Source organism: Cynoglossus semilaevis, chromosome 10 (genome assembly GCF_000523025.1).
Source record: "Cynoglossus semilaevis isolate Cse_v1.0 chromosome 10, Cse_v1.0, whole genome shotgun sequence".
Lineage (NCBI taxonomy): Eukaryota > Metazoa > Chordata > Actinopteri > Pleuronectiformes > Cynoglossidae > Cynoglossus > Cynoglossus semilaevis.
The window spans coordinates 18111947-18132772 of record NC_024316.1 but is presented as its reverse complement, the minus strand read 5'-3'; the positions used below and the strand labels follow the sequence as shown (position 1 = coordinate 18132772).

The window sequence follows — 20826 nt, the reverse complement described above, 5'->3', positions numbered from 1 at the left end:
TCTACCCAAGCCCGCCAACCGTAAGCAGTAAAGTTAGTTTTGAATGCATACAATTCCCATTAATCATCAGAATTAAAACAACTGGCAGAAAAATGTAAAACTTTAGTTCCAATACGGCAACAAACTGATTAAGAAAGTCAAATGTAATTACATTTACGTAATTTTGAAATCGTGCCACATGTAAATCTGTAAGTTACTTTATAACTTTATTTATGTTCCATGTACATTATGGTCTGTTGTCTCATTGATCTTTTTAGGCTACGTTAGGCTAAACCATTAGCTAGCCAACGTTTACATTTTATAGTGCAAATAAAAAATGGGTCAGTGTAAATAAATGAACATTTATTTATTTATAATGAAGAAACCTTTACAATAACAATTAATTATTGATTGAATTTTAAATTGGCAGTAAATTATTTCCTACGTTGTGCTCAAAAGGCTACAGGCTACATGGGGGTGAGCGCCGGGACAGTTTTGCCTCACCTGGGGCTCGTTAAGTTTGAACCGAACTCACAATTTTACAACCTTCTGGTCCGTGTGACCTTGCTGCAAGAATACTGCAAGTTCGGCACCGAGGAAACTCTCCTCCCACGGGTTGTAACTCGTAAGCGAAAAGTGATGCTGCTGCTGATGCAGATGGAGAACGAGGGAGATAGAGGGGAGAGAGAGAGAGGGGGAAACGAGGGCTGCTACTTTTAACTCTTCTCTGTCGTCCCTCTTACAACAACTTCCCTCCGTTAAACCGTTACATCTGCCCCATGCTGCCGAGCATCTGGAGCAGCTTTCACCTAAAACTCTTGCTTTGGGTGGTGGTGGAATCTCCGGCTGCGCTCCCTGGAGACACCGCCTGCATCGTAGTCACACCTCTCCCCGGTAATCACACTTGAAGCACGGGCGTTTGTCTTTTCTCTTACACCGCCGGTGCTTTTAGATTTGTAAAGGCACTTTTTCAATTTTTATTTTTCTAAATACCTGAAACCTATTCACCTGCCTTTGCAGATCTTAAACTGACAGCAGGAGGACGACTGGAGGACAGATAAAGAGAGGACCATGACGGTAGGAGACGCTTGACCTATTATTCAGTCTGCTCAAGTTAAAACTGGTGAAAGTGTCATTTTTGGGGCTTTGATCGATGACTTCGGTGTTCACTTGCATCTATTATTTGCCTTTGCCTCAAAAGTAGCAGCTAAATTTAACATGTGAACGGATAGTCTCTCTCCCCTCCCTCCCTCCCTCCGACTCTCCCTCCCTCTCTCTCTCCTTCTCTCTCTCTCTCTCCGAGCATCACTATAGTCCAAGTATCCCGTCTGCCGCTCACATCCTCTCTGACTCTCTTTGGGATACTGATGCGAGCGGCTCGACCCTGACTCCACAGGCTGCTGCCTATTTTTTTCCCCCCAAAATTAAAATCATAAACATAAACATCAGCATATCAGTTCAGTCTTTTCGGTCTTACCAGTTGTTTCACCTGAGTGGGATCAATGTATATAGACGCGTTCAAACGGATCCTCTTTGAAAGGCTCAGCTGCCTGAAGAGAATGTGTGTGTGCCAGCGCCAAGGCAGGTCAGTATGGTACCAACAGTGGACGTGAGTAACACGAGGGAAGTGTTCTGCGTGTTTGTGCACGTGTGTTTGTAGAACGCGGTTGTGTGTGTATGTACCAGTGTCAGTTTGATGTGTGTGTGTGTGTGTGTGTACTATACACTGTGACTAAGTGAAGTCAAGAGTGTGTTTGGTGATAATAGTGGCAGATCTTAAGGATAAGAGTGTGATGTTGACAGATGAAGAACACACTGTTTGACACCAGGGTGGTGTGTGTGTGTGTGTGTGTTTCTCGTAGGGCTGTTCCCATTAGTTTGTCCAACATCGGTCAGTGTCTCTGTTGTCGGCCACTGTCTTCACCTCAGCGTCCGATTGTATCTGGGTATTTATGGACAGACAGACTTGGACAGTAGCAGAATGGACGGCTTTGAATGTAGTAATTGAAGTAGTAAAATAATCAATTCATACAAAGTACCACACACAAGTATCTATGCACCAAATACTAAATACTTGAATCACATGTTAGTATTTTACAATATGCCAATTCACAACTGTAACTGAAAATGTCACATTGCACAGTCACTCTGTGTATTGACACCTTTAAACCTTATAAAATGTCAGATAATCCATTTAACATTCAAGTTTAATCAAATGGCTTTTCTTCAAGTATGAAAGTACAGAAAAATAAAGCAGATCAAAGGGCTTGTTATGTAATTCTCAAAAAACATTATTATTATTAATATTGTTATTTATTGATATATTTAGCTTAAAAGCACATTTTCTGTGAAAAGATTGTAATAAGAGATTTATTTAGAATTATTTTAATATAAAAACATTCAATTGCAATTTATCTAATATTTTTAATTTAATGTCTTGTGTCCCTGGGATATAAATAATGAATAAACATCTTCCAAATAACAAACTAAAACCAGTGTTATTATAAATGTATCTACCTTCCAAATAACAAACTAAAACCAGTGTCATTATAAATAATGTATCTACAGAATTTAAAAAAAAGTTTTAATCCTATTTCTACTTATTTATATTTGGTCATTATACTGTCAATGCTTTTGGAAGTAGATGATTTTTTTTTTTGCCAACCAGGATGTCCGGGCTTCAATCCCAGGCATCACTTGTCTCCAGTATGGGTGAAAGAAAGAAACACTTCAGCTCGTGTCTCTCCTTCTACCCAGTTGGTTCCAGGATAATTAGTGTTGGGCACCAGATGTTGAAACCAGTGCCAAATCATGGATATGAGGAATATCATTGGTGCATCTTGTAGCGAAGGACGACTGAAAGAAACAAAGGCAGAAGATAAACCCAGGTTATATTCACATCCACTGACTCTGTGACAAAGCAGAATTTTGTTTAATTACAGAACAGATGTCTTGATGACATGATCTCCTATTGGTTGAGTTTCTTTAAGGTCTTCTGTCACAGTGACGTTTACCTTATTGGTCAGTTTATCCACTTGGTCCCAGATATAATTTCATATAAAGGATTTCATGAACTGATGATGTCAGAGACTATAAACGACTAAATCCTGCTGAGACTTTGGTTGAGCTCCGTTTGTTAATCTGCACTGATTGTTTTTCTTCTTCTTTTTTTTTCTCTGCTGTGTATATTTTTCACGCTCCCTGCACCTGTGCCCTTTTTGCCATCATAAATAGAGGAAGAGGCAGAATGTGCTGTTCACTTCGCTTTTACCCAGGTGTGTGTGCATGCATGTGTGCAGGACTTCGCCCGAAGGCTCTGTCTGTCTGCGTGTGTTTGTGTGTGTGTGTGTGTTTTGTTATCGTTTGTTTATGGGTGGGTCCCAGTTTGATACAGAGAGGTTGTTTAGAAGTGATGGATGTGTGACCCTGACTTAACGGTGCACGTTGCTTTGGGTTTGTGGCGCTGTCAAGGTTATGCTGTTGTATTATGAATCATTCATTCGCTGGGAGACAGGAAGAGCCATGTGGCTTTTGACTGTCCACACTGAGGCTCACATGCTGCTCTCATTTTCACACACTGGGCTTTTTTTTTTTTTTTCCTCCTGTCTCATCACTGAGCCCAGCACCTGTTTTGCTGCGGGCAACGCCTTCAGGGTTTCATCTGTGTTTGTCCCCCTTTTTTTTTTTTAATAACAGTCTTCCAGACCTAGCTGCAGCTAGCAGGGAAGTGGAAAAGCATGTCGTCGCACGAACACGGCTCTGTGTTCACTGCAGACGGGTCAGGAGGATGGAGTGAGGAAACGTTTTCCTGCTCAGTCCTAGTGGGTCACGTCAAGAAGGGAGATTGTCTAATTATGTACCTCCTGTGTCCTTCTGCGTCATGCATATTCATGTTGCTTTTAAGGTGCGTGTGTGTGTGTGTGTTTTGTCAACTATCCAGGTCATTTCTGGAATTATTAACATTTTAAGACAAGTGGTTGATAATGAATCAAATGTAGTTTTATGTTATTAGGCCGGAGGCGGCACTAAACATTTCACTGCAAACCTGAATGGACAACAGATATGTTGACAAACGTCAAAGCTGTGTTTGTTGTTTGTTGATCTTAGTTCTTGTTCGGATTCTGTGCATTTGAGGGCTCGCAGCGCACTACCTCCACCTGTAGGTGGTCCCGTATCAGGGGTTACCACAACGTGTCATCCACATTGTCTTATTGGCACCGTTTCACACCAGATGCCCTTCCGGATGCTACCCTCTAACTTTATTAGGGCGAGAGAGAGAGAGAGAGACAGACCCGGTGCCACACGTCCAAACCCTGGACCATCTGACTGGTGGATAAATTAAACACCCACTGACCCAGGGTCAGCTGTTTAAGGACCGGTGTTTCTAATGACCCTGATGAGACTGAACCACATTTTGAAATTGTTATAACAGAAAATCAAGTTTTTTAGTTTTAAGACCATGAAGTGGCAAATGATCATATGTCCCATTAGTGGGGCCCGCCCCACACTTTGAGAACCAGTGGATGAAGACATGCATTTATAACAGTTTAGGGAAGGGTTTAGGGGATGCATTATGTCTATGTGAGGACCTCACAGCCACCTTAAACCAATCTGTGTGTGTGTGTGTGTGTACCCTGGCAGGGCAGGGTCATGGAGAAACACTCTCCCATCTGTGCTTCAAACCTTTGCTCGCGGTCACACAATTTGGATTCTGCAGTTGTACTTTTTTGCTCTATTCTTAGTTTCCAGCCTCTTAAGGCGGAGTCTGACCAGGAATTTAAACAAAAAAATGAAAAACATGACATTTCCGTGCTGGGCTGATTGCTTAAGATTCAATTTGGATCGACTGAGCTGCCGTTAAGTGGTTAGACTCTAGCCTAGGTAGCAAATCGATAAACAATCAATGATAGTGTGTGTGCGGAGTTGAAATTTACACACTGCCATATTTGAAATGTCAAGAAGGCCATGAATCCATGTATCCTTGAGTCAGATCGGAGTTGGACAACTGGGATCAATATCAGGTGGTGAGACAGGCAGCAGGAGCAGGAGCAGGAGCAGGGTCACCTTCACCTATCCCTCCTGAATCAGCACTATCTCTCGCACACACCCACACACTCACACACGCAAATGCCTAATTGGGTTACATAAATAGGACATTGCACATTTGTTAATTATAGTTTATTGAAGAGTTGGTAAACACAGATAATTCCGGCTCCGTCCCAGAGCTGCTCTTCGAAACCGTAGACTCTCTGTAGGAACTGGACACAGCTGTTCCACAGCAAAGGGTGACGCTGCAAAAATGTAAATAAAAGTCACTGCAAATTTGAACGAATTCTCCCCCAAAATTCTCCCCTAAATGTTTATGACATCAACAATCGTTTGTCAAATGTTAATGTAAATACATAAATCGGAAAATTTCCAAATATGCTTGATTATGTTAATGTAAATACATAAATCGGAAATTTTCCAAATATGCTTGATTCGCATGATTGTTGTATCGCTAGTTTCACACAAAATGACCTTCCAAATTAAACCATCAATTTAAATGGAAGAAGGTAGTGAGACGTGCTATGATGTATGGTTTGGAGACAGTGGTTCTGTCTGATGGATAAAAGAGGGTGGAGGAGATGAAGAAGCTGAGATCTTCACTGTGAGTGACCAGATCAGAGGGACAGTTAAGGTGGAGCAGTTTGGAGATACAGTTAGAGATGTGGGGTGGAGGTGGTTGTTGATTTATCAGACAGTTGGTGTTGGAGTGTTGCCAGGCAAAAGGAGAAGAGAAAAGACCTTTGAGGAAACTTCTGGATGTAGTAAAGGAGGACATGGAGACGGTTGGTGTAACAGTAGAGGAGGTTATGATGAGGTGGAGGAAGACGATCTGCTGTGACAACCCCCGGAAGGAGCAGCCAAAAAAAAAAATTGCAAAATTGCCTTGCAATCTCATACGGGGCCTGTGCCCCTCACCTTGGGAACCGCTGCTATAGAATAAAAGGTCAATTTGTAAGTTATGGACAGAAAAGAGAGAAAATAGAAGATGGAAAAGGTGAACACCGCCTGTGATTGACAGCCGAGTTGTCAAACCAGGTGGTGCCGTCAGTAAGGGTCACCACAGCCGTGATGTTAGTGAAGTTCACCGTTGATTTGACAACACTGACATTCACCGTGTTTTTCTGTCTGTACAGTGAGTCAGATGTAAATAAACTGACCTTAGACGTTGTGCGGGAAATGACTCATGTGACCTGATCCTTCTTCTTCTGTCATCTCATCAGAGTCATGGCTGCCGTGTCCTGGGTTTGTTTTCAACAGTTGAACAATTTCATCTGAAAATTTCAATTCACTTAAAAAAATCACAGAAATGTGTAGAATAATAAAAGTATATATATTTTTTGAGAATATTGTACATTCGACATTTATTTGACCTTTTAACCCACATGTGTCAAACGTGAGGCCCGTGTCAAACTTGAGGCCCGGGGGCCAAATTGGGCCCCCCAAGTCATTTTGTATGGCAAGTCATGGCCCACAGAATTACTTAACGCCAAATTGGGCCCGCCAAGTCATTTTTGATGGCAAGTCATGGCCCACTGAATTACTTAATCTGATAAAATAATTTATACATATTATATTTCTCTATTTCTTATTTTTGTTATATATATTTTTTAATTAATTAGCAATTTGTACATTATGTCCGAACCAACGCCACTGTTTTTAACCCAAACTCCTGATGTATTTTTTCACACAGACCCTAACCCGTTGTCTGTGCTTTCCTTCACTTGTGATTTTTTTTCTTTTCTTTATTTCCAGTCTCCATGGCTGCTGAGGTGCCGATCTGCTCTGTTTAATTAAACTGCAGAGGTTTTTTTTTTTTTCTGATGAAAGCTCATCTCGCCTCATATCTTCATATCGCGGGGCTGTAATACATCCTGGCAGATTGAGTGAGGGAACTTGTTGTCACAGTAGCGGTCCAGAGTGTACACAGCACAAAATCTCTCACCCGTGTGTGTCCCCCGGCCTCGACCTTGATCCTGATGACGTGAAAGATAAAGTTTCAACAAAGGGAGCAGCACTGAGCTGCTGTTGTCCAGTCAGGTGTGTGTGTGTGTGTGTTTATGTGTGTGTGACATCAACGATAAACAAAATCTAATCCCGTGATAAATCCATCAGCGTTCAGACAATACAAAAGCAGCTTTAACACAGCTGTAAATAAACCTTCTGCTGCAGCACATCGACCTTACATTCTCATCAGCTCTTTTTTTTTTTTTTTTTTTTTTTTTATGTTATTGAGTTTGTACCAGCGATCGATATTTCTGTGCACCCAGCAGTTTAATCCCCCTCGGTGTGACTTGCAGGTGTGGTGTTGGTGCTGATCAGTGAGAGGACACGGACCCTGGTGATGACGGATAAATTAGGAGCGTCACGCAGCCAGGATGCTGCTCTGTGTGACACTCAGCCTGTGAGTTCAGTTGAATTTTAGGTCACTGGATATTTAAGATACGCCTTCTTTGGCTGCATTTCAACATCTTGGCACCACCCTGAGGACGAGGCTGCCAGATTAGACACAGTGTGTTTTGCTAAAGTATAGAGAGAGGAGAGAGATGAGCTGCAGGAGGTCTGACGTTGCTTCAGCCCCAGGTTTTTTTTTTATTATCCTCGTATTGGTGCACGTCAGAGTACCAGCAGTTTAATATTATGTAAACTTTCACACTTCTGTTTTTGGACTACTTGACCTCACCGCACGGTAACAAGGTTACAGTCAAGGGTTCAAATCCTGGGTAAACAAATAAAAGTCAAATTATCACCACCATCATGGGTCACCAGGGCCCCACGGTGGAAACAGATGTTTAGGCTCAACATGGTTACATGGTTTGACCTTCAGAGTTCTCAGTGTAGGTGTGTGTGTGTTCTAGGAACAACCTAAGAAGTGGGCGTGGCCTGTGAGCAGTGAGACAAATAAGCCATTTTAAAATAATAATATTTTGAACTTTATTGATTCCATATCTGGGAAACTCAGGCTGCTTGTGGCAGGCGCTGAGCATGTGGTTCCTCTGGGAATCAAACCCAGGACTCTCTGCTTCCGAGGCAGGCGTGCTAACCGCTACATTATGGAACCGACGTTTTTAAACTCCGTCCTCTGGTCCCGCCTCAAAACCGTTAAGTGTACAGTCTTATCATCTCTCACACATTAATGGTCACGTGTGTATCGATGTATGAACCAATCACAGTGACAGGTTTAAATGCTAAAACTTTGAAATAAAATTAGCCTTCGGTTTGAGCTAATTACATTTATAGTCTACTTAGATCCTGCAGGGACCAGTTCAGCTCTGCCTTAATCAATCTAACAGAAGCTGTTATCAAAGGCAAACATCTCAGCTGCTCACGTAACGCTCAGAGGATGTCCAGGGACCTGATCATCTCCTCGCAGACAATCAAGGCATTAGAGTTCAATTACAGCAGCGTCTCGGAGCAGAAGCCTGTGATTGTGTTGAAAGTTTCTGCACAGACACGTGATGAAACTCTGCTGTGGTCAAAGACGATTATGTCACCCGCCGGCGGGGGAGCGGGGGGGCGGGCCCCCTCATTAGACGTCTTGAACATCAAGAGCTGACGTTTGCTGCTTCACCTCGAAGATTTGATTCATGTAAACGATGAGAGCAGCAGAAGCTGCAAAGTTGAAGTAGAATTTGTTCATCTCTCTACCTCAGTGGTTCCCAAAGTGGGGGTGGAGGCCATTTGTGGGCCATGGAGTTATAAAAACAAATTGTAGTTTTTTATATTTTGTGTTTTTAGCCATAGTCGTTCTCTGATTCGTAATCCTTGTTTAGTGAGAATATCTGTGTTTAGGAATCACAGTATTTTAATTGATATTCATTGGAGTTTTAATAGCTGGCAATGTTTCAAGGGTGGGGGGCATTTATCTGGACACTCTGGACACTTCTCTCGTACATCAGAGTACCACATATAAAGTACACAAAGTACATTCACACTCACATTCACACTTGACCTATCCCTGAGTGTGGGTGAAAGTGTGGAGAACGTTCAAACTCCACACAGGAACTAATCAAACCTGCAAACTTCTGACTTCTTGCTTTCAGGCAAAATCGCTGAAAGCTTCTTCTACCCTGTGGCCCTACGTGAAGTAGAGTCTGCTTTAAAAATATGCCCGGAGACAGAGTTCTCTACTAACCAACAATTTAATTATTCACTGGTTTTAATGGATGTGTTTTTCTTACACCGTTTTTTTCCTCAAGGTCTTTGAAGACACTCCTTAATGTCTGGCGTTGTTTCCTCCTGTCCTTGAGTCGCAGCTACAAGTTGACTTTGACTTATTGAGCTCGATGGCAAAGCTTATCTTTATTAAATGAACGCTGCGCAGATCCTGCCCAAAATAATCACTAAGTTAATTTGTCTCATAGTAAATGATATTTCCTTCGCTGCAAACAGAGAAAGAAAACATCAGTTTTTTGTTTTTTTTTTGGTTTCTTTCCAGACGAACCTGGGAAGATGTGCATTTATTAAATATTAACAAAAAAAAATGTTCGTCTTTGTTTGGCTTTTAGGGAGAGTAGCGACAGAAATCCCAGGGAGACACAGATGTTTGTACTGCAGACGGAATCAAATAGCCGTGAGTACATGCCTTATGCATTTCGATTAAACAGTCAGGGCAAAAAAAAACCAAGAATACCTAAGAATAGCTGCTAAGACAAGAGGATATGTGTGTTTTACCAGTGACAGATTGCTGTGGTATGGAATTACACTGGAGGACCAGGACTGCAAGCTTTCCTGATCCTGAAGAGGTCACCCATGAGGAGGAAGTCAGTGAAAGAGGATACGTGTTGGTCAGCTCTTTGCTGACCTGAAGGTCAGGAATCTCAATAGGGCTTTCTTTTTATAGGGCTTGATACGAGTTGGATCAGTATTTTGTGTCCTCCTTTGTTGATGACGCTGTAGTTTATTTGCGCGAAAAACACACTGCTGCTGTTCCTCCTTTACTGAAACGTGAAAACTACAGGGAAAGTAACGTAACGTCAACAAGTCCAGTCAGTGCTGAAAAATGTGGAGAAACAAATGAGGGTGAGAGCCAATCAGAGCTCTGTGTGTTGGCTAGTAGGCGGGACATCTAAATGGAGATCCAGTCATATCGTTTATGTTAATATTTGCTGACGTTAGTTTAGGTTTTGATTGACTTTGTCAAGTGAAACACTAGCAGAAAAATGACATTGTTCCCTTACGGTGTAGCTTACTTTTACTGGAACTGGTCCTGTTTGAAAACTCTGGAAAATTAGTTTGTTGTTCTGGTATGATGGACCTGGTGTAGAACTGTCTGAGTAAGGAGAAAGTCCAGAACACCCCGGGGATGGACGCTGCCTGCTGAGCATGGGGGGGGGGAAAAAGAACACTCCAATCCAATTGTCCACTGACTCCTGTTTTCTCACAAGGGCTCATTTGGACGACCCTAAATAATTGAGCAGCCACAGGGCAGGGGTAAATCCAGAGAACTGCCACAACAGGATCAGAAATAAGTGGAGACACAGAACAAGGTGACCACCAGGATTCTGCATTCAGTAAACCCACACACGGCCTAAAATCCCAGCTGTTCCACCACTTCAGCTCCGTCCTTTTAATGAGGCTTTTATGGCTGAAGGTTGAGCACGTCTCAGTTTCATTGGTTTTATACGAGTTGCTGTTATTGTAGCGTTTGGTTTAACAGAAGCTGAAGACAAATTTTCCATTCCGTGTAATAAACATGATGGACCATAAAAAAATAAATAAATATAAACATATCCTGCTTCTGTGCAGTAACCCAACAATAAGTGCAGCTATAATAAGGATAAAAATACTTTTCTGGTGTAAAAACGGAGAGAACAAATTATCCTGACACTGTACTGATGGTATCGTACCACAAATTACGATTCTTCTAAAACACTGGACCTCTTCTTTGGGACCTCGTTGTACAATTGTGACCTGAAAAATGAAAATTGAGTTTTTCTTTTACAAATCTTTATTGACATTTTTTCATATTAGCAAGTCCATCATTTGTGTTTGTCAGAAATGTTATTTCTGTTTTTCCAACAATGTACAAAAAAAGTTGAATTATTTTGATTAATCACAATTACTCTGTAGCTACTGTTATATATCATATATAATAATTATATAATTACATTAAAATATGTAATAGTTTGGCAGCCCGTCCTCACATACTGTAAATATAAACTGAGGCATCGTCAATTGAACGGCGGTAATTTGACAAACAGCATATTTCTCCCTGGACACAGCACCGTGTTATTAATGGACGCGGTGAGATGAGTGAACATGACCAGTTGGTAACATCGACAGTAGCAGAGTGAGTGCAGAGCAGTGTCAGGGTGTGTCTGCAGAGGGATGAGTCCAGGCTTCAGTGGACTTGACAGGCTGGGCCTCATTAAACTCCAGACTAACGCTCCTCGCGGTCAAGACAACGTTTAACGTCCGCGCACGCATTCTGCCTCAATGCACAAAATAAACGCACAGTGTGACTGTGCACATCCAACAGGAGAGGATAAGACCCCGAGACTATTGGCTGTTTTATTTTTAGCTCTTTAATCACAACCGCCGAATAATCTTCAGATAAAGCATAAAGATACAAACGGCTTATGAGGAGCGGGATTGAAGATTGGTGCCCGAGCGAACGTTGTTGGGAAACTTTTTATGAATCCGTTCATCCCTGTCTAATGACATCCTTAATGCATGCAGTATTCCTGTGTTCTGTGTGGGAGTCTGGATGGATGGCGTTGTGAAAGCAGGTCGACCATGTTACTGCGGAGACTATCAGAGTGAAGAAGAGAGACGGTGACTGGAGGCTCTGTAATGATAAGCGTGATTCCGTTTTTTTAAACAGGCCAGCGTAAACAATGAAGCCCACGATTACTCAGACGCTCCTGAACAACTTTGACAGCCGCAGGCTTCGAAAACCGGACGGAATGTCTAATCTGTGCGTCTGTGGGTTCTTAATGGTGTGGCAAACAACTTGGCCATTTCCTCTGGATCTGTTTGGTGTCACCTGAGCTGAAAGTCCTGCAAGGTCAGACAAGTGACTCCTCTGCCAAACACAGACTGTGCTCTGCCGTTTTTTCTTTCTCTCTGTCTGTGTTTCCTATTTCCTCTCATCTTCTAAATATTCACAATCCTCCTGTAGTTATTTGAGGATTGTTATTCTTATTCAGAGTCGACTCTGTTCCCCCAGTCCCTGCTAAAAACATCAATAAATGACCCTAAAGGTTAAACGCTGAACAACACCAACATACAAACAAACACAACCTAAATAAACATTTAATAACAGAAATAATAAAACAACAAAAATACATAAATAAAATTAGAGCTCGGGTTTTCAGTACTGCGGTTCCAACAATTAAGTGTAGGATTAATTCATACTTTCTTTGTTTGTTCTTTTGTTAATTTTCAGAGGGATTGAAGCACCGCCCACAGCACAGGACACCAGGGCTAATGTTAGCTACAACAGTCCTGGTACAAACACCAGGGCTAATGTTAGCTACAACAGTTTAAGGATATTTGTATTTGAGAAACATTCTGTTAATTATTTGGAAACGCCTCTAATTGACACGTTTCACATCGACTCTGACAGTTCCAGCGGCTGCTTCGGTCTTGCCTTCTCGTCTGTGCCTGAGTGTAAAAGAACCACCAGGGACCTGCTGCTCTGGTGGAACCAAAGAAGAAAGGATGAACCTGCCCATCAAATGACCAATCAGGCGGAGAGATTACGTGTACCCTGTCCTTCTCACTCTCTGGTTTTATTAGGTCCACTGGGCCAGGAGGTCCAGCTTCTCATGCTGGGTCTGAACCAAGAAAACCTCTGGGTGTGATATGACACCATCCACCCACTGAACAGAGGGTTGTCATGGTCACATAATCAGTGGCTTAATAAGATTACATCCAGATGAAGTCTGCAGTGTAAACCTGCTGGAGTGAGTGATGGACGAGGAGATACAGTGGACTGTAAATATTGTCACTTCCACAGTGATTTATACCATAGTTTTAATGTCACTTCCACAGTGATTTATACCATAATCTTGGTCCCAGCAGGTTATAGGGGGTTGATTTCATGATTTTAGGACATCAACCCACAGATAATTCACCAATTTATGTCTGAAGTGACATTTTAATGTGCATATTTCAGTGAGGGTGTAGAAGTATTTCACCGTGAATTGTACTCTGAAGTACTGCACGTGGACAAACTGACTTCGTGGCTTCTACAGGAGAAAATTCTACCAGTCTGTTTCTTGTCATAAACGTAGCATTTAGCATCACTTCTGCCGGGTTAGACCTTTAACTTGATGTTGTTGATCTTTGTGGGACTGAACCGACAGTAAACACAACCCTGTGTGTTTGCTTCTTTTAAAGGTTGAAACCTACAGTTTCTTTGAAAGTAGATTTGAAAGATTTTTTGTTGAAGTCGGGTAGACATGAAATCCACCGACAGTGAATCACTTTTGGCCAAAGCTTTCATCTGGTGGGGGGTGGGGAGGTGAGGGGGTCACAGGGGTGTCCCACATATTGATTTGGCAGCGTTTCTACATCGGATGCCCTTCCAGAGGCAACTGAACCCGTGGTTGTGGGACTGAGTGGTATTGAACCCAGACTGTCTGTGACGTATCTGGCACCTTTCATGTTAACCCTTTGTAGAGCGCTCATTAACATTGAAACACTAATCAACCTCAGGCTGTTATTGGACGACATAACAGGACTTTATTACTGTGTTGACATTTTTCTTTTTCTTTTTGCATTTTCCTGTAGAAAATCAAGGTCAGTGATGTAACCGTATTTGATCACCTGCCCTCTTGTGGTAAAAACAGATCTTAGCTGATTGTCTGGGTGATGATCACATGACTTTAAAACCCACTGAGATGGATCCTGAGCATGATACACCAACGTGTGGAAATGACCAAAAATGGTAACTCCATCATTTGGAGTGTGATACACATACATGTACTTACTGTTACAGTATATATACATATGTATATTACAGTATTTGTCTCTAAAAAGGTTCTGTCATATTTAGGAATGACCTTTTATCTTGATTAATCATTAATCATAATACATTTTAATTGTGATTAATCCTGATTAATTGAGATTATTCTACATATCATGCGATAAATGATAAATCTGATCAAAACTTTTAATCAATGGATAACCCTAGTATATGTCCTATTTATGATATGATATTGTAATTTTTTCAATCTTTTCTTCCTTTTTGGTTTATGAGCATATATATGTTTATATATATTTATTTTCATTGTGCTATTGGTTCAAATATATAGTCAACAAAACAGACATTTTCTTTATCTTCAAATCAGCACTGGGCTTGGTGAGAGTTCAGGAACTGTTCAGTCCAGGAGCTCAGGGTGAACTTTCACCTAGAATAACTTTCCTCTGAGGTCGTCTGCATTTTTTTTGTTTATATCTGTGAATCTGTTTGTCTCTGTTGTCCTTTTGGCCAGGATGTCAAAGAGACGTTGACTTTTCTCCGTGGACACTGCAGCTGTCAAATCCCAGACATCTTAGTTGTCTCGTCTTTCTCCTCCGCTCTGACAAACACAGCTGCTCCCTGAGAAGCACGTTGCCTTTTTCTCAGAACAGCTTTCCCTTGAGGCGTCACAATTTTATTTATTTTCTTTGGCAACTAAATACAAAGAGTTTGTCTATAAACACTAAAACAGCAGAGTCTGTTCTCACGGACAGACGAGGTCAGCGTTCGTAGTCCAGAGAAATCTGTGAGAATCTACGCTGTGTGGATACATTAATGCCTCTGACAGGGGGCGCACTCTTGAATTGACTGTCCACCTGTGTGTGAAGTCATCGACCTGTGTGTTTATCGAACGCAAAACTTATTTTCCCATGTAACCGTGCATGTGGTGGAATGCGACTCCACCTCTTCTGTTGACATGAAAACATCACGTCAACCTGCAGCAACAGTTCTGTGCTGGGAAAACATCACGTCAACCTGCAGCAACACTTCTGTGCTGGGAAGGTGTTTTTTTTTTTTCTTTCATGAGGTGGATGGTTATTGTTCAGTAATGTGAGGGAGACACTTCCCTGTTGGTCTATTTCTGGACATTTTAACGGCACTCTCGAAGAACACCTTTGAAGCTGGAATTATTCATGGCTTTTAGGCTTTCTGGTGTGAAACGCTACACCACCTCCCCAGACGTCAGACCTTGACAGCTGCTAAAGGTTAAATAACCAAAACAACCTTCTACCTGGAGTCTGTGGACCTCTCCACAGCAACCCTCTCTCTTGTTTTTTTTTTTTTTTGTTTCCCTGTCTCACACCCTCTCACCCTCACCCTCCGTTCTCCTCTCCTTTTCTCTGTAGCTCGTTTGCCATGTCTAAGACGGCGGTGAAGAAGCACTGGCGTTCCAGGGTGCAGGACTGCTTCGTCCCGTCGCTAGGCTCGTCGGGAGACCTCGGGGTTGCGATTGGCGGAGGAGCAGACTATGGAGAGTTTCCTTTCATCACGTCGGCACCAGGGGGCGGACTCACAGTGGGTGATATCATCCTAGAAATTGGAGGAACACCTGTTTTAGGGATGACACTGGGAGACGTGCGTGGTGTCCTCAACTCCTGTCCCCATCCCGTCTGCGTGAAAACCGTACCTCCAGGTAGGAATCGACACACTGACGTATTTTTTTTTTTTTAATCCTGCTAATGACTTTCTGCAGTAAATGTCACATATAACGATGTTTTTAATTCTTGTCTAACCATCTTCCTGACCCTGAAGCAAAACATTTAAATTCTGCCTCTTTTTATTAGTGCAGTCAAACTAACATTTCCATCTGATTAATCACATGTTAGCGCTAGATTAATCACAATTCATCATCATTCAAAACACCTGACTTTTCTTTGTGGCTAATCCTAATCATGATCAAGAAAATTATGAAAAAGTAAAAACTCAAAATGTCGGTCGTTAAAGTTTCTTTCTAAACCTCAGTCCAGTCGTTGTCCCCAACAATATTAATCATTCAAATCCATCCGACTGTTGTGTCAGTCAGACACGTCAGTCGTATTGTAGACTCACTGACTGTCCTGATCATCCTGAGTAGACTCACCGACTGTCCTGATCTCAGACAGGCCGCTCTGACACATCCCGGGGGCCGCTGACCAGATGTTGACGCCTCAGCTGAGGAGGTGTTTTAAAATCCAGGAACTTTGGTGAAACACTTTCAACTCTTCCCCACGTGTGCGTAAATAACAACGTCAACTGTGTCTTAGAGCGTAAATAATCTGCGTCGTTCCGTTCGTTCAGTCAAATTTCGAATCTAATTAATTTCACAAATGAATGAACGCAGTTAATGCTTTAATTTTGACACATCTAATTCAAATGGCTTTTCTTTCATTCTTTCTTTCTTTTTTTTCCACCATCTTGTTTGTGAGTCGTTTACCTTGTGTTTTTCATAATGTGCCGTTCAAACAAACCTCATCTTGTTTGTGAGTCGTTTACCTTGTTTTGGTTGTTGTTTCTTGCCTTGCAGGTTTGTTTTGTTCAAACAAACCAGCCTTCCCTTGTGGTGCACGCCGTTCACTTGCTGCATGAGGCGACACACGAACAATCGGTCGATATCTGTTATCCATAACAATCGTGCGATGACGTCTACACGCCGCACGTCTGCAGCCTGTAGCGCTCTAACGCTGACGTGCAACTTCCAAATAGTCACACTGAAAATGTCGTGGCCACCGGTCAATATGTGGGAAGGAAGTCGAAGTTTGGAATGACACATGACAAGAGTGTGACCGTACGCTGTGGGCGTATGTCACCAGTGAGGGTCCTTGATGTTTCCAACGGGGCTCGGGGAATTGGATGTCTTGGTTGGCTCTGAGCGGAGCAGTATGTCACCGAGGTGTCACTCGGACTGCGGCGTCTGATGGCCTCGCTGCCGGGATTGATGGCTGGTTTGGCCCCGGGGGGGTATAAACGGGGACCTTTTGGCCCCGCTTCCTGTGCTGCTGCTTGATCCATTATCATTCCTGAAGTGGGCCTGGTCCTCTGCAGGCAGGTTGACCGCTTAGACTGTGGACAGTGATGGATGTGCTGCTGTAACACACCTCCTCCCCTCACTGGCATTCCAGCGACTACCTACTCCCTGCGCTCCGCCGTCGACGTCGTACAGGACGCTCCTCTAAAGGGTTTAGCGCTAACGCTGGTTCTCCGTAGACCGGAGCAGGGACGTGGGTCCGTCTCTTAAATGTTCACCCATTTTCAATTTCCACTGCAGCGGTTCCATCCTGCCGTCTGCTTCCAGTGTGTGTTACCATTAACCTTGACATTTGACGGCCTTGCTGTAAAAGTAGCTTGTGTGTGTGTGTGTGTGTGTGCGATGTCTGCACAAGAACCACGGTTCTGTCTTTTTCATTAAACTGGGCTCGTTCGGTTTGGAGGAGCCGCTGCTCGGGCGTTGATTCCGCTCTTTGACAGACTGGAGAATAGCAGCTGTCTCATAACACAATGAACAAAAGCTCGTTACGTCTTCCTAAACACAGCTGGCTGATCCATTTACTTCACAGGCAACTGCCATATGTGGCCATTATTCTGTAGGTGCAGCTGACTGACTGCACTAATGGAGTTACAGCACTCTGGCCTTTCCTTCATGACACATTGGAAATTCAGTCTGGTTCTTGGCCAGAACCTTAGTGACAGATGTGAAGGTGAGGGTGGAGGGTGGGAGCTGGGGGGGGTGGGGTTAGTGGGGCAGCCGTGTGTTCTGCTGGGGAATCACAGATAGAGTGGTTGTCTGTCACCGTGACACGCTGGAGATGCTTTTAATCCATCGATAGCAGCGAGTGGCATGTCACCATAAAGCACTTTAGATGATATTAAGAGATCAGGGAGACAAAGCTGAGCGCCGCCCTTCAGTTCAACGTCTGCAGCTGACAGCATGTCACCTGGGTCACCTGCTGAATCAGTCAACTTACTCGGCATTTCAGTATTCTGCTAGCTGTTCTGGCTATCTTATCTTAGCTTAGCTTAGCTACGCTTGTCTTTTTTTTTCTTTTTCTGTCTTGTCATATGTTATCGTTGTTTAGCTTATCTTGTCTTAGTTAAGTTTAGCATTCCTTAGGTTATCTGGTCTAAGTATATCGTATCTGTTTTTTTAATTTTAGTTGAGTTTAGCTTAGCTTAGCTGATGTCATCTTTTATTTTTCATATGTTCTTCTTCGTCTTCTTATCCGGTCTAAGTATATCTTTTTTTTAGCCTAGCTCAGTTTAGCCTAGTTGATTGGATCTGTTCAGATGCTATGATATTTGTCTTTGCTTATTTTAGATCTGATTATATATTTTCTAATGTTACTGTAGCTAATTTTTATCATAGTTTAGCTTAGCTAAGGTTAGCTAATTTTTTTTCATTATTTTCCTTTCTTATGTTTTCTTGCCTCTTATTTTATCTTAGTTGATCTTTAATCAACATCAGTAGTCATTTTGGAAAATTCCTCTTTAACTGAAAAAAAGAGTTAGTAATTAGTTAGTTAGTGATTTAAAAAAATGAAATATTAGTATATGCCATTTGTCATCAATTTTACATCATTAATATCTTCTGTCTTTGTCCTTCCTCCAGGCTCCACGTTGTGCAAGGACCTCAGGTTGTATCTGAGCAAGTGCTTCACACCAGGTTCCGTGGACAGTCAGCTTCAGCAGGTCATCAGAGAGAACCTCTACCTGCGTGCAGTTCCTTGTAAGTCCATAATCCTCAGCAGTCTCGTGCGCTCCACCTCGCTGCCTCAGAGTTTTGTTTGCTAACAACTGCGCTAATTAATTCTGCGATAGCACCATCATATGGTTCAGTGTCATGTGAATGTCTTGGTGTTAATTAGTGTTTAAGCCTGTCGGGGGTGGTGGTGGGGGGGGGTGTCGGTGTGTGCAGCATATGCATAAAAATGTGAAAAACATTCATTTTTTTACAGCAGCATATGCATAAAAATGTGAAAAACAGTCATTAATTTTTTAACAATAAAAATACATTTACATAGACCAGAGGTTATCAAAAGGTGGGTCGCGGCCCTAACAAGGTCCATGGAGATACAGAAGGGGGTCATGAAATAGTTTTTATTTGTATTCAGTTTTTTAATGCATTGACATAAAAATATAAACACACAGTTAGTCAATTAATGTATCAAAAAGATCCTAGTTTTCATTGGTCCAAAATTAAAATGGTTGCTCACACTATTGGCTAATGGCCAGTGGCACTCAACTGCCTTTGATTGAAAGAGTTCCTCTTCTTGTGTGTAGTGTACACAGAGATTTTGCCTGCGCCTGAGTTTCATGTTGACAGTGTCATCTAACCCATTGGTCCAACATAAATATTAGTCTTACCGTATAAAACATAATCCTGGAAATTATCATTTAAAAATACAGTATGAATTAAAAGTGTTAGGCAGGACTTTCCGCCTTACACGCACGAGGTCCGGGGTTCGAGCCCCAGTGGACTCATATACTTAATCCTCCTTGTGTAAGACGCTTTGGATCAAAGCTCCTGCTAAACGTCTGCGAATGAAAATGTATAATAAAAATATGTTATTGATGTTATTGTGATATAAATAAGGAACTACATTATAATAGATATAAATTAATTGGTAACTGAATAGATTGATTTTTGTTTATGTCACGAACATTTCTCCCTTCCTCAACCTGCTGCCACAAGTTAAGAGTTGTTTGGGGGGGAGTGACGGGGGGGAGAGGGTGTGTGTGTGTGGGGGGGGGGGGGGTTGTAGTTACAAGATAGTTAATGGTTGCATATAATTATTTCCAACCACAGTCGTTTGGATGCATTTGTATAAAATCAGGCCGTAGTCGTAGTACGTACATCTGTTGCTTTCTTAATCCTCCGTAACGTGACGTCACTGGAAAAGACGACGCAGCAGATGTGTCTCCACCGAGGACGGGGCTGCGTTCTACTGTCTGTCTTCAGTGGTGTCTGTTTCTATTTCTATTTGTGTGTGTGAGAGAGAGAGAGAGACTTGGTGTGTTTGTTGTCTCAACCTTGCTCCCAGTGTGTGTGTGTGTGTGTGTGTTTGGAGATATTGCTAATCTCTCCTGTAGTCTGGGAAGTAGGTCATGTGGGAGAGTCCACCGCCACGCCACTGAAGACACAGGGCTGAGAGAGAAAGACACCTGTCAGAACGCAGGCGTCTCATCAGCCTGCACGTCTGCGCTCATATAATTATGATAATAATCACCCGGGGTAATCAGAGCTGTGGTCGTCAGCCACGTGGAGTACCAGGCTGATCAGGGAGGGAAACAACCCTAGGATGAGATGCAAATATTAATCTGTCAAAGAGTCAAACTGATAACAGTGACCTTTGACTCAGAACATTTACTCTAACTTGTGATTGGGTCACAGACTGACCACAGGTCAGCTGTGTTTCATCCTAACTTTCCTACTCATTTAATAATTCCTATCTCCAGGTGAAATGACTTTTTAGTTCATATGAACCGAGCCGGCTCAGCCCCCGGGTGTGTAATCCTCTGATCTGCAGGAAGATGACACAGTAAGATGATGTTGTTCTCAGGCTGATACCAGGCAACACACGCATGCTGCTCTGATCCTCGGGTCGCACATGAACCGCCGCCGCCGCCGCCTCGTTCGTGTCAAGACTTGTACGTACTGTATTAGGATGCAGATTTTTGTCGTGTGTGTGTTTTATTTTCCCAAGAGGACCCAGCTGTGTTCGAAGTGAGAAGTTTGGGGTTTTTTTTTTTCATCAGTGGCTCACTGTGGCCCCCTGCAGGACCATGTATGTTCCTCCTGTGTCAGGAGTTCTCTTACTGTGGTTTTATTGGTGTTGTTGTTGTTGTTGTTGTTGTTG

At 42.5% G+C, this 20826-nt stretch overlaps 1 protein-coding gene and 1 non-coding gene across 2 annotated transcripts in view; one reads left to right on the top strand and one right to left on the bottom strand.

The window, feature by feature from the left end:
- Nucleotides 1-89: 89 nt before the first annotated feature.
- magixb (MAGI family member, X-linked b) overlaps nt 90-20826 on the top strand; it is a 44576-nt gene continuing 23839 nt past the window's right edge. Inside the window, exons 1-4 of the mRNA XM_025059047.1 lie at nt 90-873; nt 1000-1056; nt 15343-15629; nt 18579-18695. Coding sequence (XP_024914815.1) covers nt 15353-15629; nt 18579-18695 — 394 coding nt within the window. The 5' untranslated portion in view covers nt 90-873; nt 1000-1056; nt 15343-15352. The remainder of the gene's footprint in view (nt 874-999; nt 1057-15342; nt 15630-18578; nt 18696-20826) is intronic.
- On the bottom strand, nt 8014-8086 carry trnap-cgg (transfer RNA proline (anticodon CGG)). Its single transcript has one exon. It is a non-coding gene; the product is annotated as a tRNA-Pro (tRNA).